Source organism: Solea solea, chromosome 5 (assembly GCF_958295425.1).
Source record: "Solea solea chromosome 5, fSolSol10.1, whole genome shotgun sequence".
Lineage (NCBI taxonomy): Eukaryota > Metazoa > Chordata > Actinopteri > Pleuronectiformes > Soleidae > Solea > Solea solea.
This window is the reverse complement of record NC_081138.1, coordinates 502,484-520,326: the sequence shown is the minus strand read 5'-3', so window position 1 is coordinate 520,326 and position 17,843 is coordinate 502,484. Positions and strand designations below refer to the sequence as shown.

General features: G+C 42.9%; 2 protein-coding genes across 6 annotated transcripts; both read right to left on the bottom strand.

Annotated features, from left to right (window-relative positions):
• Window positions 1-241: 241 nt before the first annotated feature.
• Window positions 242-4,507, bottom strand: polr2m (RNA polymerase II subunit M). 2 transcript variants are annotated; one of them, XR_009240252.1, is made up of 6 exons: window positions 4,124-4,507; window positions 2,719-3,312; window positions 2,387-2,609; window positions 1,175-1,708; window positions 940-1,035; window positions 242-760 (listed from the first exon to the last, which is right to left on the bottom strand). XR_009240252.1 is itself a non-coding variant. In XM_058629533.1 (4 exons), the coding sequence occupies exons 1-4, from the start codon at window positions 4,261-4,263 to the stop codon at window positions 1,565-1,567; spliced, it is 1,101 nt and encodes a 366-aa protein (XP_058485516.1). In that variant the 5' UTR covers window positions 4,264-4,507; the 3' UTR covers window positions 1,093-1,564. The 2 variants fall into 2 exon arrangements, 1 of the variants encoding a protein (XP_058485516.1); XM_058629533.1 differs by lacking the exons at window positions 242-760; window positions 940-1,035 and having other exon boundaries at window positions 1,093-1,708.
• Window positions 4,508-6,116: 1,609 nt separating this feature from the next.
• myzap (myocardial zonula adherens protein) lies at window positions 6,117-16,761 on the bottom strand. Of its 4 annotated transcripts, none has more exons than XM_058629512.1 (14): window positions 16,148-16,761; window positions 15,519-15,584; window positions 13,228-13,326; window positions 11,289-11,447; window positions 11,116-11,208; window positions 10,909-11,025; window positions 10,656-10,820; window positions 10,222-10,347; window positions 9,882-10,010; window positions 9,680-9,774; window positions 9,330-9,435; window positions 8,858-8,941; window positions 8,528-8,634; window positions 6,117-8,445 (listed from the first exon to the last, which is right to left on the bottom strand). In XM_058629512.1, the coding sequence occupies exons 1-14, from the start codon at window positions 16,223-16,225 to the stop codon at window positions 7,518-7,520; spliced, it is 2,352 nt and encodes a 783-aa protein (XP_058485495.1). In that variant the 5' UTR covers window positions 16,226-16,761; the 3' UTR covers window positions 6,117-7,517. The 4 variants fall into 4 exon arrangements, with proteins under 4 accessions (XP_058485495.1, XP_058485494.1, XP_058485498.1 ...); XM_058629511.1 differs by having other exon boundaries at window positions 11,289-11,450; window positions 16,148-16,760; XM_058629515.1 differs by having other exon boundaries at window positions 8,528-8,589; window positions 11,289-11,450; window positions 16,148-16,759.
• Window positions 16,762-17,843: the final 1,082 nt, after the last annotated feature.

Below are 17,843 nucleotides of genomic sequence, written 5' to 3'. Positions count from 1 at the left end.
CTACTTAGCAAACAGGAAGTCTAATAATAAAACACGTTGTAACCATTTGATTAATGAAAAATACTCTTTTAATTGTCTTATTTTAACAAAGTGGTGAGAATATCAACACAGGACTGTTTACCTAACATATATTCAGTTTATTAGAAGCAGATCATTGGTTATTTTTACGGTTATGTGCAACTACATGAAGTGTAGTTTAAAACTTCACCCAACTAATGGCGCTTCTCCACTATTCAGTCCCAGCACGGCTCCACGCGGTTTGGTATGGTTTACCGTTAGCATACCTCCTCAACGTGGGTGGAGCCATCACTGCATGGCTGCGTTAAACTGATGTGACTTTGTTTTAGACGCAACACAAACCAGTGACTTGTAAAGCAGTTGTTTTCAGTGCAACTCAATCATTAGAATCAGTTGATTAAAAAGATTTGTTCACAGAATGGTTCAGTAGTTCCTGTATGAGCGGATGCATGATGCATGATGGTGGCAGTGCTGTCTCTAAATGTTAAATATTGACATCGTGGACATCTGCTTTCATAAATGTTGGGGCTGATCGCATGTTTTCAGGATTTTTAAGTCTTTTGAACTTCGATCTACAGTTGGACATTGCTGGCTTTGATTCTCCTGTCGGACGTCTCACTCACGACTCTTCCAGTGACGACACTCTGACCAATCAGTGGATGGCAGTCTGATGACATCACACATAGTTTTGGCTCAGCTCGCTTGGAACGTCGTCAGAGCAGGAACTCAGCAGGTTCTATTACTGATGGAAAAGCACAAAACAAAACGTGCCGAGTCGCGTCGTGCTCAACTGGGAAAAGCACCATTCGTTTCCTTGCACAGTTTGCTCCTTAACATAAACATGAAATGAACAGTGTGGAGGATTTAGTGACATCTATTGGTGAAATTGCACGTTGCAGCTGAATATAATATGCAGCTCACCTCAGCCCTCCCTGATAGACATGTGAAAGAACTGACGGTGACCTTCAGATGTCGTTTAAAATCAAATGTATTTAAAACATGGTCCAACACAGCAGCCTGCAGAAAAGACACAGTGAAGGGCTCATTTTCTGGCAATAGAAACAATGGACTGTACAAATCTGTAATAATACAAACAATTATGTGGGGATTTAGATGTATTTATTCAATGATTGTGTAATAATTAAACATGACTGACTTAACAACAATGATGAGAACTACGTCTCAGAAAGTCACCACACGACTGGTTCCAGTAAACGGACGAGAAGCATTTCCTTCATCATGTTGTATATGCTTCTAACTCAAAGAGTCAGTCACAGGTATTCTTATTCCTGCAGGACACAGAAACAAATGATCCCATTACCAATTGAATGGCAATTACGTGAACCACTCTCCCAAACTGCCTCTCAGCTTCCTGAGTGTGGGACACTAACTATGGCTTCACAACATGCAAAGAGCCCTTTTCTCTGTAAAGAATTCCTGTCCTTGGAGTGAAAATCCTGTTTACTGCGTCCTGATTGCAAGGTCCAAAGCCTGTTTCCCCGCGGGCCAAGGTCACGCTGGTTTCCCCAGCTCCTGCCTTCCAGGATCAGTCGTCTTCTGAGGAGAGCTGGGCTCCTTCATCATGAACCTCTCTGTAGGCAGCCATGGGGCCGCCGTCAGGAGTGTAGCTCCCCATAGAGATCTTCAGTCCCTCAGACAGTTTCTGGGCTGCCAGCTTGGCCTGCAACTCCTGAAATTAAACACAACACAGAGAAAAAGTTGACATGAATAGGCTGTTAAAACAGTAAACAAGCACATTATTATAAAAGCTATTAAACCCTGGACAAAAGTAGGGCTGATAATAAGCTTAACAAGCCTCCGTGAGACTGTTTGACGTTTGGCTCTACAGTCACTACTTTGGATGTGAAGTGATACACGGTGCTTACTCAACACTGCCCTCCAGAGCTTTACTGAGGGAACACACACACACACACACACAATAATTCATTCCAAATTTAAATTGATCAACTAAACTGGTTTACTTTGTTGCCATAGAAATCAAAATACATTTTAATTATTAAATAGAAATAAAATGTTAACAGTTGAAAGTAACTTTCATTTATTTAATAACTGCCACAAGGAATAAAAGTTTTGTTGACACAGAATTAAAATAATCTTGCAGACTTTGTGTGATAAAAACATATTCCTTTCTTTTACTGACCTTAAATGTATGTCATGTATGAATGGGGGGGTGTAACCCTGATTTATCATCAATGTTTACAGACTTTTACCTCAACATGTGACTCATTATTTGCATCAAAACCACATAAAACAAAGTAATAATCAAATAATTATAAGTTAATAAATTAAATTAATAATTATAATTATATATTAATGCACGTGTGTGACGGGCCTCAGCTGCACTGACCTGCTGCTTCTTGGTTTGTTCTTTTAAGAGTACGGCCGACTCCTCCAGAGACAGCAGCTGGGCTGGGCTGTGATGGAGTGGAGGTAGTTTGGCTGCAGTAATGTCGTCCAGGTGTCTTCTGTCCCTCTCCCTCCTGGCCTGGACAGCGAGTGGCGATGAGCCTTCAGAAGACTGGCTGGGTGACGAGGAACCTGATGGAGAAATGTCATCTTTGTGCGGAAGCCTGAAAACACAGTTAAGAAAAGAAAATCAAAGAAAAATGCAATTGATGAAATGTACAGAATGATCTTTTTTTCTGTAGTAAAATGTCTTAATAAATGTTTTCCACTCACTGATTTGTTTTGAATTTCTGTCTCCTGGGACCTGAAGTCTTCTCTGTTCTTTCCAGGACAGTTACATAGTGAGGCTTTTTTGGTGTCTGCTTTCTGAGAAAATAACTGTCTCTTCCTGTGCTGTGTAATGGCTCTTTAGACTCGCTTCTGAGACCAGTTTCAGAAACTCTGACCCTTTCCAAGGCCTCAACAAGATCACCCTCTTTTGTCTCCTCACAGTTCACGGAGGCCCCAGCAGCAGTCGTCTCCATGGTTTCACCGGCAGCTGCTCTGGAGAGAAACTGGTCCTGTTGCTCGTCCAAAGCAGTCTGTTCCTGCTCACGAGCCCCGACAGGTGAGGCCTCCATGTCATGGAGCACGCTGCCTGCTGCAGACTCACTTTGCCTGCTTTGGTTGGAGGCAGCTGGTGAGTTGGGGACGGCACATGTTTGCATAGAGAAGGCTTGCTGGTACTTGGACTGTAAGTCTGTCCTGGCAGCAGACACCAAGCTCTGTCTCCTCTCCTCTTCATCACGATGCTCAATGGCAAGACGCACTCTCTCTGCAAACTCTGATATCTTTTCACCTTTGTCAGGAAGAGACCTCAATAACCTCCTGTCAACAACACAAGTCCATCGTTTCATTTTAGATATAAAACAAACTTCCCCACAGCTGTGACCATATGATTTGGACAATTCTCATATTTAATAAACCATTGAGTGTTTCTCTGCTTACCAGCTTTTTTTCACCAAACTGTATTTTGGTTAAATGAATTTCATTAGCCAAATCTAGCATTAAAACAACTGCATACAATTATACTTTATTTCTTCATTACTACTTAATTACAAACACAAGGCTACAGAACTATTTTGCATTATTCTCCACAGGTGTGCAACGCCTTAAAACACTTAAGATAACGACTCTTTAATCACAATACCAGTGTCTGAGCATCCCCATATTCATTCTACAGTATGACAGTAATATCCAAACATACAGAATCATTCATAACCATCTTCAGTCCCTGTTAAGACCAGTCTAAGCAGGACTGGAGTCTCCTTTGACCACATGTGACTGGATTTGACACAAATTCAGTTTTTAATGAAGAGTCTGACGTGTGTCAACGTGAAGACACTGAGACGGAATGAGTTCACTTCTGTATGAAGTTAGTTGACAGACGAATACAAGAAAAGTCCAATCACTGAACACTGAGCGAGAGATAAGTGGACCTGTGAGGTGTAAACGTCCTCTGAGGAGAAAGATTGAGTAAAATATAATAAATAAGAAGATAACACGGTAACGCTGTTGTCATTAAAACCATAAAAAGTGTGTTGTTTAGTCACGTGTCTTCCTCGCTCTTTGTGTGGTGGATGTAAATGAAAGGTAAAGATTAGAGATTAGAGATTAGTGGTTTATGGTGTCAACTTACTTGTTAGAGAGGATCTTTTCTTGTCTGAGCAGCAGCTCCTGGAGCTCTTCTCTGCTCTTGTGGCTCAGCTCTCCCACCTGTCCCTGTCCCTGTCGCTGTCCCTCTCGCTGTCCCTGTCGCTCTGTCCACAGCGAGGACATCACTGTTAGCTAGCTGACAGCTAGCTACAGCCACTCAAAAGAGCGGGAGCGGACGTGTCAGTGAAGAACATGCGACATAAATACTCCGAATAAACACGAACCGACTGAAACCGCGTCAGTTAAGAGACTCTGTGAAGCTCTGAGAGCTTAATAAATGTCCTATAATGACATGTTTACGTTTTCCTACGTGAGACGTTTCAAAGTTGGTTACCTCTTCTTGACTTGAGTGGAAATCAATGTGCAGAGTTGGGGCTCTACCGCCCCCTGCTGCACAGGATGATGAACTGCACCACAGCCACTGTTATCCAGTTTACCTCGTGTTTTCACATGGTTTACTACTTTTGACCATCAATACTATCAATACCATCAATACTATCAATACCATCAATACATACACATTAGAGCTTGATATGATGTTTCCAACACAAAATATTTGAGGAAAATATAAAAGCTCCAGATTTACGTGTTAATAAATTAATACATGAACCTCTTTTAGTCCATTTTATTTACCCATTTTATATTTTGTTCATAGAACAAAGAAATATTTCAAACTGAGTAATTTTGGTTTGTGAACAAAAACAAAACATTTGAGAACATCCTTAATTCCAGGTTTGACACTGATGAACATTTTTCCTAATTTTCCGACATAAACTCGAATAATCGAGAAAACAGATTCATCGATTATGTAAATGATTGTTAGCTGCAGCTCTAATTAATACATTAACCTTGTTTACCCCATTATGTACATGTGGTATTTAAAACATAGTTAAATACTGAACAAATTAGATTAAATAATAATAATAATTTTGTCAGCGTTAACATGACATGATTGTTTATATGGCAAATGTGTACAATGATATGAGGGGTGTAGCATTAAGTCTCTTTCAGTGTTTTGTAAAAACTGAATATCTCTCTCTGGACTTCACTCAAAGCTTCAGGTTTGGCACCAGTGTGTTCTTTAGCAGCTCCTTTATTAATGAGCAAAGCGTCCATTTCCTGTGGATGAATCATGGATTATTATGGCAGAAACTATTCCCATGATAAATAAATAAATAAATAAATAAACAAGCTCCCTGTGTGAATGAGACATTGAAAAAAATATGCAAACATATTTGGCAAAGTGTCCCCTGGCCTTTCTGTTCGACTCTGTAAATGACTGAGTGTAGGTGATGTGCTGCCCTCTGCAGGTTAAAGAAGTCACCAGCATCAGATATTCATTTCAAAGGAGACCCTGTTGTGACTCTGATCTATTCACAACATGTCTTTGTTTTCTATAATCAGTGCAGTCAGTCTGAGGCAGACTTTTCCACTGCTGCATTTCCTCCTCTGTGTTTGTCATGTTTGTCATGTTTGTCATGTTTCTGTGCCAACTCATCGCCCACAACATGCACACACTGACCCACAGCTGAACCATGGAGGTTACAGCTGTGTCCTTTCTGTCCCCGCTTTAAACTTTAGGCTGAAAAAAGGAAACACAACAGACTGCACGTAGTGTTTGTCATGTGCACCAGTTCAGATCCTGTCAAAAATACATGGAACATCCTTTTCATTGACATTAACATTACATTCGGCTCAGAATTCACCAGCATCCATCTCGTCTCATTAAAGCACTTTCATTTTAATTCTGTTTCTAATTCTGTAAAAAAAAATGCTTTTGAGAATATTAGTGCACACTTTTTCTTCTGCATCTAGTAAAACTTTCATTATCAAGCTTTTGAACATTATTTTTGTAAGCAGCAGCTGTAATAGAATAGAATAGAATAGAATAGAATAATATATACACATGTATGATGTTCCACACAGGATAATTAACAATCACACATTCACACTGGTTTCATTGATACAGTCGGGGGTAATTGTACAGTATAATCTTTATTAGCCAAACATTTCATGGCCCTTTTGCAATAGTTTGATATGTAAAGTTAAGTAAAAGGCACAAAGTCATGAAGTACGTTGAAGTATCACAGTCGTGGCAGCACAGACAACAGCTGGGTAATAATACGTGTGCCATTGGCTCAGGAATGGCAGTTACCTCACTTTAAAGTAAATGAAGAGTTCCATCATTAGCACAGATTACACTGTTATTATCTCACCCTGTTCCCAACAGAGAGCACCACCACTATCAGACAAAGGCACAAAGCATGTTAATAAATATTATTTACATACTGTGACAATAGCAAAAAATAACGTTCATTTCATTTGTACACATCCAATATAAAATGATATGCACACAATAATCTCCAACTGTAAACAGAACATAATCCTTCAGTATATTATCTACAACATGTTTCAGATTATTTACACCCTTCATTTTATCATCATTACAACACGTGTGTGACTCAAGAGGAAAAGAGAAGAGCTGAGATTGTTCCATCATGAATCTGAAAAACATGGTGTCAGCACCTGGAGATCCCATGATTTCAAAATGAGAACTCTAATTTAAAGTGAGACAGAGGATGGTTGAGTTTCCTGTTGAAGGATTAATTCTGCACATATTAGTCTTTAAAGACCAGTCTGTCCACTTTCTTCCACCCGGAGTGTTGAGGCCTGTGTTTAGTTTACGTGCTGATGTGGATGTTTGGGAATCATGTGACACATGAAACACTGCATGCAGAATGTGTGTGTGTGTGTGTGTGTGTGTGTGTGCGCGCGCGTGTGTGTGTGTGTGTGTGTGAATGCAGGACTAATAAAACTGTAGAACTGTGAAGTCCTTTAAGTGACGATCAAAACTATTTAAATACAGAGCATGTGTGTGACTGCAGCTAGTTTAGTTTTAACACCACACACACACACCCACACGCACGCACACACACACACACCCACTCACACCAAACCCTATCAAACACTATCAATCTTGACTTGGTGCTTGGTCCACTGCGCTCTGGTGAGCAGGTGCATGCTTCAGTGGAGTTCAGGGAGTTAATAATTGTGGGTGAATCATTGTAAGTGAATCAGATCAGGGGAAACTTTATGTGTTTGTTTTCATCAACACATTTCTCATGTGATTATTGTAAGAGTCTGACTGAGAACGTTCCAGAATAAAACATGAATCATTTAACAAGACTTAGAAATTATCAAACTAATATTCACCAAGAAAACTTCCAAAATCCTAAGAATACTAACCAGAGTTGTGTTTGTTACAGTTCACAGAGAAAAAGCACTAATCAAGAGATTGATGGGTTTGTTTTCAACAGGTTTAACAGCCTCTGACTGCAGAGGGCGCTGTTGTGCAGAAAAGTTACTTTGATATGTATCTAGTCCTCTATTTGTATATTTGCTGTCATTTCCATGAGTTTCATGAACGGTGTATACGTTCGAGGTCTGGACCATGTTTGAGAAGAGGACGAGGATGATGATGATGAGGAGGAGGAGGATTCCTCCACCTGTGACAGCACAGGTGTGTTTGTCTCTGCGTCCACTTCATCTCTGCCGGACAGGACCGGGCTCGCAGATCCAGGCTCAGGTCCAGTTTGGTAGGTGAACGTGTCTCTCTGTACTGGGGGGCTGGACTGCAGGAGGCGACTGTATTCAACAGGAGTGTACCTCAGTAAACTAGACTCCAGTCTGCTGGGTCGGGGTTTACCGGGTTTGTATGACCTCGGTTGGCTGGGCAATGAAAGATACCGGGTGGGGTAAGGTGAAGGTTGCGTGGGGGGTGGAAGTTCTGTGATGGATAGAAGCTCATGGGGTTGTGAGGGTGATAACAGCTGTGAGGGGGACAAGGGATAGGTGGGTGATAGAGGAGAGACAGGTGACAGAGGTTCTGACAGAGGTTCTGACAGAGGTTCTGACAGAGGTTCTAACAGAGGTTCAGACAGAGGTTCTGACAGAGGTTCTGACAGAGGTTGTGTGGGTGATAATAGCTGTGAGGGGTACAGGGGATAGGTGGGTGATCGGAGTTCTGTGGGTGATAGAGGATAGACAGGTGACAGAGGTTCTGACAGTGGTTCTGACAGAGGTTCTGACAGAGGTTCTGACAGAGGTTCTAACAGAGGTTCTAACAGAGGTTGTGTGGGTGATAGGAGATAGGTGGGTGACAGAAGTTCTGTAGGTGATGGAAATGTTATGGGTGACAAAGGTTCTGTAGGTGATGAAGGTTTCTTGGATGGAGGCTGAACAAGTGGTGAGCGATTCATGGGATGAAGATGACTTGGTTCAACATCATAACTCTGCACTTCATGTCTGCAGATGCACAGTTAGACACCAGAGTAAGAAACTACCATCATGTGATGCTACTACAGACGTTTATTCAGCAGTTTTTTACCTGGGGAGCAGATCGCAGCCTACTCCGATCTCCCTGGTTTCCCAAACCTCTGGTGCCCTATTCTGTGAGGACATAAAATACTTCAGCTTGTCTTCTAATTCATTATTCTGGGAAAAGGAAAAGAAGGAAACAACACTGTCAGGTCAGCGCCATGCAAAGGACTGCAGTCCCTTCACGTGTGAACACAAAGAGACTTGACAGGTGCAGTGACATGAAGAAAACCACACAGATATCCAGCGCTGAGGAGCCCAGGCGGTGCTTTGTAGACATGCAGCAGATAACCACACCACACACAGTGACTCACAGTGACTCACAGTGACTCATTCTTACCTCACACTCCACGATCGCAATTCTGTCCAGGAGTTCAGAGATGAACATGTCCTTCTGAGCGACCTGAGCTCGCAGAGTTCCAACCTTCACCAGTTCAACAAGACAACCAGTCAGTGACAGAGCTTTCTCTGATCATCGTCATCACATCGTCATCACTTCAGGATTGTTTTTTCAAAATAAAGCTTTATTTTAGAAATATTCCCGGAAATAACTTTAAATTATCAAGGAAAAGAGAAACGGAAATTCATCAATCAAAATATCTGCTACTTATTCATTCATTCTCCAAATGTACACATTACATTACTCAACATGCAGGATAAATAAATAAATAAATAAATAAACAATAACTAAAATACACAGTTAGTTTCTCCTGATTGAGTTGAACCTTCCCTGACTGTGGTTGTTGTGTTTCAGCATCAACACATATGATCACATTAACACAGAGCAGAGCAGACCAATGAACCCTGCTCACCTCTTCAATCATTCCTTTGACTTTCCTCTGCTGACAGAACACCATGTCGTTCAAGTGTTTGATTCTCTCGCGCAGATCCAGAGCTTCAGCCTGCAGATCTTTGGACCTGAACACAAGCAGCAAAGCAGTCAGAGTGTAGTGAAGGGCGGGTTCTTCTTACGTGTTCTCACTGAGACAAAGAAAATGCCTCTCACATTACGACACACAGACATCAGAAGGAAAAGGAGGAGAACGAGCCACGAGTCACAGGCTGACATGGAACAGTGTGAACCTGGATCTAAAGACTTAACTCTGTGATGAAGAACGGCTCGTATGAGAAACATCAAAACAAACTGGAAGTGAGTTTGTACCTCCTGACAGCAGAAGAGTCGGTCGTGTCCGTCAGCTCCAGCAGTCGCAGACGCTGTTCACATTCCTGCAGCTTCTGGTGGAGCTGACTCTTTTCCTAAAGAGATGATGTTGAATTAATATCATGATGTTTATTAAGCCGTCGTCATCGTTTGAGTACATGTGACATGAACAGACAGAAGTGTGTCATGTACAACGTTAAACCTTTTCCATGCAGTCCAGGAGACGTTCCAGCTCAACAATCCTCTGGTCTCTCTCTGTGATCCTGGCCTCTGCAGCCCTGATGCTCTTCTCTGCTTCCTCCAGTCGTTTGATGTACTCGTCGATTTGGGCCTGTGTGAGCAGAGCAACAGGATATTAGCCTGGATTTAATCATTAATGTGTATTTCTCTGTGTTGTCGAGGCTGCAGACTCATGTGTTTTGTAGCATATGAGCCAAAACAAATGTGTAAAAACTACACGTCCATTCATCGTGTTCTCGCGGCACCTGCAGCTTTTACTCACTGCTGTGAACCGCGTGTGACGAGAGTGAAAGAATGCAAACCTGCAGTCTTTCTATCTCCTCCCTGTGTTTCCGTTGTTCCTCCTGGAGTTTTTCTGTGTACTCCCTCTGGAGCTTTTCTGAGAGATCATGCAGCGCCTGAGTCTTGGCCTCGTGTGAAGACTCCACCTGCACAGATTCACAGCACAAAATCAAAGCTGCATTCTGCTGATTATCATCAAACTCTCAATTAAGATAAATATCTTCATCCTGTGAAATTAGACCCACTCAGAGAAAGTTATTAAACACATTATCTTCAGTAAGACTTTATTTTTATTTGTAATTTCGATATATTCTGTGACAGAGGCATAAACCCGATATCACAGTGGATTTCTGAGGTTTTGCTTCTGTTCCTGAGAAGCATCCACCTGCTGTCATCTCGTACATCGTAGCTCAGTGAAAACACTGTGTGTGGATGCTTGAATACTCAGTCTCACCTGGAGTCTCAGAGTCTGGTTCTCAGCCTGTGCAGCAGCCAGCTCTCTCTCTCTGTCTCGGAGCTTTTCTTGTGTCTTCTCATAGTTGCTTCGTAAGCTCTTGTCCTTCTCTCTCGTGTCCACTCTGCTCTGACAGTTTTCCAGGAGGGATTTCTGTAACGGAAACTTCTTTTACTTATCAAGCCAGTCTTCTCTGCGAACGGCGGCTGTCGTACAGAAAGTCCTCACAGACAAACTTTGATTGATTTGTTACCTGCAGGCTGATGTTGGCAGATATGAGGGAGCTGTTCATCTGATCGAAGCTCTCCATGGCTGTCGTCCTGATCCTCACCTCTGACTCCAGACTCCTCCTCCTCTGTGAGTTTGCAGTCTGCAGAAACAAACCATGCTCTGCTTTGTCTGATTGATTCTCAGCTTCACAGAGTTACGGGAAGTCACGTGACGCTTCATAATTCATTACCCTGAGGTCCTGAGAGAGCATCTGCACTGACTGCTGCATCCCTCCAAACTGCCCGTACATCTTCTCTCTCACCTTCTCCAAAGAATCCCTCACCTGTGAACGTCAGTGTTCTGTTATAAACACCTGTGCACAGAGAACAGCTGAAGGCTGCTGTTGTGTTGCTGTCCACTCACCTCTCTGATGTACTTCATCTCATCTTGAAGGTGATTAACGGTCCATTCTCGAGCCATCACCTCCTGCTGTCCTGAGCCCGTCCTCTGCACCACGCCGTACACTCTGGGCCCATGATGCTCTGACGAGGACTCTGACAGCCCATTGGTCGTGTCTTTGTGCTGCTGAGAGAGACACCATCACACCGCTCAGGTTTCTGTACCATCACCCACCCCCCCCCCCCCCACTAAGGGCCGACCCAGGCTGCCAGTGTGTGTGTGTGTGTGTGTGTGGGTGTGTGTGTGTGTGTGTACAGACATGCAGGTGAATCACATGTATGTGCACATGCTCTCATATGCACACTCGATCATATGTTTGCAGAACTATGATGCTGCTGCTGCTGCTGCTGCTGCTGCTGCTGCTGCTGCTGCTGCTGCTGTTGCTGCTGCTGCTGCTGCTGCTGCTGCTGCTGCTGCTGAGCACTGAAACTGAAGGTCGGTAACAAACAGCTAAAGAAGTGCAGAGTGTATCGAAGGTGTCGAGTTTCTGCAACGCCACGATCTGCTTACATTTCTGCCTATTGTACCTTTAACAGCCAGGCATCAACAAATGACAGCTGTCGTCATGGCACCGATCATGTCAGATGAGCAGAGGTTCATTTCATAATTTATTAATTATTTATTGATACAATTTCATTAACTCAAAAAATATTATGATAATAATAATAATAGTATATTAAAAATATATAGTCTGTGCATGTGTTACAGTGTGTTCATGCGTTACAGTGTGTGCATGTGTTACATGTGTTACAGTGTGTGCATGTGTTACAGTGGGTTCATGTGTTACAGTGTGTTCATGCATTACAGTGTGTGCATGTGTTACATGTGTTACAGTGTGTGCATGTGTTACAGTGTGTTCATGTGTTACAGTGTGTTCATGCGTTACAGTGTGTTCATGCGTTACAGTGTGTTCATGTGTTACAGTGTGTTCATGTGTTACAGTGTGTTCATGTGTTACAGTGTGTTCATGTGTTACAGTGTGTTCATGCGTTACAGTGTGTGCATGTGTTACATGTGTTACAGTGTGTGCATGTGTTACAGTGTGTTCATGTGTTACAGTGTGTTCATGCGTTACAGTGTGTTCATGTGTTACAGTGTGTTCATGTGTTACAGTGTGTTCATGAGTTACAGTGTGTTCATGTGTTACAGTGTGTTCATGTGTTACAGTGTGTTCATGTGTTACAGTGTGTTCATGTGTTACAGTGTGTTCATGAGTTACAGTGTGTTCATGTGTTACAGCGAGTGCATGTGTTACAGTGTGTTCATGTGTTACAGAGTGTTCATGTGTTACAGTGTGTTCATGTGTTACAGCGTGTGCATGTGTTACAGTGTGTTCATGTGTTACAGTGTGTGCATGTGTTACAGCGTGTTCATGAGTTACAGTGTGTTCATGAGTTACAGTGTGTTCATGTGTTACAGTGTGTTCATGTGTTACAGTGTGTTCATGTGTTACAGAGTGTTCATGCGTTACAGTGTGTTCATGTGTTACAGCGTGTGCATGTGTTACAGTGTGTTCATGTGTTACAGCGTGTGCATGTGTTACAGCGTGTTCATGAGTTACAGTGTGTTCATGCGTTACAGCGTGTGCATGTGTTACAGTGTGTGCATGTGTTACAGTGTGTTCATGTGTTACAGTGTGTGCATGTGTTACAGTGTGTTCATGTGTTACAGTGTGTTCATGTGTTACAGAGTGTTCATGCGTTACAGTGTGTTCATGTGTTACAGCGTGTGCATGTGTTACAGTGTGTTCATGTGTTACAGCGTGTGCATGTGTTACAGCGTGTTCATGAGTTACAGTGTGTTCATGCGTTACAGTGTGTGCATGTGTTACAGTGTGTTCAGTGACACACGCGTGTGCTGCAGTGTCATGCATATTACTCATGTGGTGGATGTGTCTGTCTACCTGCTGTGGTGACTCCCTGCCAGCTGGTCTCTCTCTTTGGATCAGCCCATTCTTCTTCTTCCATGACCCACTGATATCTTTCTCTCTTTCTCTCTCAGCCTGCAGAGAAAATAATAACAGACTGAATATTGAGTCACTTTCTTCCACTTTGTACGTCTGTATGAACACATGTATGTTAGTAGACAGACAGACAGACAGACAGACAGACAGACAGATGGTTCAAACATGGAAACATTGAGAGATGTTACCCAGAGAAACCCTGGCGTCAGTGCCCACATCTCACAGTGATAAGAATGAGGAGAGACCAGAACAAAGACGCCAGTGTTGTCTCACATTTCTGCAGCATGTCATCTACAGAGAACATGCTGTTGACAAATGAATGAAGGAGGGACATCGCTGTCGCCTCAGTGAGAGCTCAGCGTAACAACACATGTGACATGTGACTGCAGCCACGTACGTTTGATGTAAAGAGCACACAGGGTTCTTTGTTCTGTTCAAGGACACGACCTAGTGACCTGGATTACATCAACATAATCCCATAACCTGTGAGTGTCTGTCCAACACTTCCCTGTGCGCCTCAGACCAACTGTTCCTGCACGTGACTGCAGTCAGGACTCTGACATGAACGCTGTGTTTGAAGTCACAACAAAGACCCTCACGTGTGTGTGTGTGTGTGTGTGTGTAGGCCTCATCTAGGCCAGAGTCGCTGGTCGGGTTGTGTATGGGATGTTTTGGGTTACAGGACACAGGACACACCCTTTCTGATTTCATGGCAAATAATCACAGAGAGCAGAGAGCAGCTTTTATCTCTGTTATCTGTGTGTGTGTGTGTGTGTGTGTGTGTGTGTGTGTGTGTGTGTGTGTGTGTGTGTGTGTGTGTGTGGAATCACCTTCCTCCTTGATAAACTTTACATTCTCTTTTGTTTTTGTTTTCAACACAAACTCCAGTGACTTTCCTGAAAATTGAAGTCAAAGAATGAGCTAGAAATGTTGTGTTGTGTTGTCTAAAAGAGGAAAATGATGCTCAAACAGTACAATGACTCGCGTGCTGGTTCGGACCTGGATCTGGATTCAGTTTAATGACACTGTAGGAAAGTGAGCCTCGTTGGGGGTTTGTTCTCTTGTGTTTTCACATCTCATTTAATCTGTTATTGTCACAACACTCGAGGCACCTGTGTCTGTGTCTGCAGTGATGTAGTTAGAGCTGTAGTTAGAGCTGTTAGAGCTGTAGTTAGAGCTGTTAGAGCTGTAGTTAGAGCTGTTAGAGCTGTAGTTAGAGCTGTTAGAGCTGCAGTTAGAGCTGTTAGAGCTGTAGTTAGAGCTGTAGTTAGAGCTGCTGTTAGAGCTGTAGTTAGAGCTGCTGTTAGAGCTGTAGTTAGAGCTGTTAGAGCTGCTGTTAGAGCTGCTGTTAGAGCTGCTTGTAGAGCTGCTGTTAGAGCTGTTGAACACACACTGAAGTACACGTCACCACCAGCCTCACAGTGTGTTACACTCCACTTTGTGAGCTCTCCTGGACACATTGACCTCTCATCAGTTTCAGTCGTCACAGATAACGATAACAACAGTGTATCAGTGGAGATGTGATAACGTCTGACCAACACCGTTCTCTTTGGCCAAGGTTCATATAAAACATGGCAGCGCCATAATTACAAGGAGCAGGCTCCTCCTCAGAGACAAAGTCAAATATCCAGTTCTCACAGTGTCATCAGCTGAGGAGCAGGACTTTAACACAAACACACCTACAGCAAACACAGCAAACACACACAGCCTGCAGCAAACACACACACACACACACACAGCCAGCAGTGAACACACACTTATCACAGTAAAAGCCTGTCTGTGTGTGTGTGTGAGCTGCGTTGAAGTTCATGATGCTCTGAAGCTCCAGGTGCAGGTGTTTCAAATATTATCTCTTGCGTGGAATAAGATTCACGGCTGAGCTTTGAAGTAAATGTGTAACAGCTGAGCGTCCACACACACACACACACACACACACACACACACGCATGCACACACACACACACACACACACACGCACGCACACACACACACACACACACACCCTCCAGTCATGATTATGTAACTGCAGACCATCGAAAAACACATGAAGCTCAGATGTTCCACCATCTTTCTTCTCATATGAAATATAAAGAGTTGAGTTGTGTGTTTGTGTTTGTGTGTTTAAACATCAGTTAAACAAGTTATTATTATTATTATTATTATTATTATTATTATTAATCATGTACACAGTGATCATGAGGCAGGATGCAGCTTGGTTCAGAGTGACTTACTGTTTTTGACGTGTTGTTTCCATTGTCTCCTGCGTGAAGAGTGAGCCTGAGGCGTCTGATCCTCCTCTGAGCACAACAAACAAACCAGAGGCAACACATTATGGGATGCAAGCTTATTTGCTTTTGCTTCATCACAGTGAGAAACACCTGAAGAGCAGATTTTATAACTTCACAACAAGTTCACAGAGTCAGTGAAAACATTTATTTATAGACGTCAGAGCTGCAGACAAAGTTCTGACTCCACAGTTGCTGCTTTGTTTTTCTGCACAGTTACAGAATTACAGAAGAGATATAAGAGCTGCAGTCACAGCTCACATCACGCCCAGTTTCTTCATTTGAATCAAACAATGGTACAAAGAGAGAGAGAGAGAGAGAGAGAGAGAGAGAGAGAGAGAGCTTCTGAAATAAACATGACTCAGCTCCTGTTACATGTTCTTTAAAGTAAAACACATCCCATAACAAACATGAACTTTCAGATCAGGCTTTAAGAGCAATTCTGTCACTGCAGTCCAGGAACACATGAGAGTGAAAGCAACAGAGTACAAACGGAGGAGGAGGAGGAGGAGGAGGAGGAGGAGGAGGAGGAGGAGGAGGAAGAAGAAGAAGAAGAAGGAGAAGTTCTTACTTACTTCACTCAAAGAGTCTGCAGAGTCCTCTGTCGTAGTCGTGGTGGTGGAAACAGGTCGTCCTGAACCGTAGCGAAGCATGTCTCCTCTTCTGTCCACTCCTCACTTCTCTTCCTCTCGCTCTCCAGCCCTCCTCCCACCCTTCCTCTCACTCTCCTTCCTGAGTTCTGCTCAAAGTCTGAAAGCGACCATCTGTCCCCGGCCTCAGCCTGGGAAGAGAGCAGGGAAATTCCACTGTGTCAAGCCTGGAGGTGGAGATGGAGGCTGATGACCACAGGCCGTGAGAGGTCCAGGTGTAATCCACTTCCACACTCAGCAGCACAATTCTGTCATTGTCTTGATTCCGGCCTGACTGCTCTTAAATCCTCCTGAATGACAGGCTTGTCAGTCACTCAGCGTCCACTCTGCTGTCTCTCTGCTGTCTCTCTGACTGTCTCTCTGACTGTCTCTCTGTCTCTCTGGTTTCCCATCAGACCTGTTGGGCCACATTTCACCTGCTTCACTGGTTTGAGCCTCTCTCACAGGGCGGGGCCACTCACTCAGTCCAGGGCAGGTGTGACGCTTGTTATCAGCAGGCGTGGCTTAAATGAGGAGCTGACAGGATCACTATGAATAATGCAGCGTGTGTCAGTCAGTAAATAAACATGTTTAGTCTTCTTATCACTCACTTCACAGATTATACAGATTATACAGATTATACATCAGGTTTATTCGGATTTATTTTGTGTGAAATTCATACTTTAACTTGAGTTTAAATTCTTTCAATTTAAATTCTCCTCAGTTTATTCAAGTGTGAGAAGCTGCAGCAGGCGTCTCGTTACTAAACCTCTACATTATTCATGATGTTGAAAGTTGTTATTGATTCAAAGAAATATAAAGTGTGTTGGCAGCTTCTGCTGATACTCACTCCTGCAGCTGACCGACAGACAGACAGACAGACAGACAGACAGACAGACAGACAGACAGACAGACAGCAGATCACATTCCTCACATGAATGGCTGCCAGTCACTCCCTCTCCACAGAAACCAGAGCTGCAGAGTCTCAGAGCAGAGACAGAGTCAAGTTCACCGTCTCCAGTTTCCTGCTGAGAAACTTTGAGTTTGTCAAAGATCTGATGTTGGTTCACGGCCACGATGTTACAGAAGATCAGATCAGTCAATATGAAACGAAAAGTTCCCAGAAGAATGTGAAAGGTCTTTTTTTTACAGGTTTCACGAGTTAATTAATAACCCGACGTCAAACAAAGTCGCTCAGCTGAGCCTCGAGTCCAACGTCAGGGAGGAATAAAGTCAACATGAAAGAATAAAAGGAACTTTTACCTTAAACATTTATTTTGAAATTTCAATTTAGTCTCAGTTTTTGTTTAGTTTATGTAAAAATGACGGATGAATGTGAGAAACAAACACGTTACATTACAGTCTCGTGAGTTTCATGATCAGAATAAATGAACTTTAGCTCAAACATTTAAAACAAAGGTCACTTTGTTTTAAATGTGTGTGATTAACAACGAGCGTTTGTTTGTTGTTGTGTTGACAGTGAAGTCGAGGATCAGCATCTCTGCTGTCGTGAGCTCAGCTTCTCTTCAGCTGTGGAATTTAGTCGGACCTGTGTTTTAATGAGCTCTCGACAAAAAGGTGACGACAGACCGAGTTTCACAAGTTTCACAACTGAAACTGAAATATTCACAAAGTTACTGTG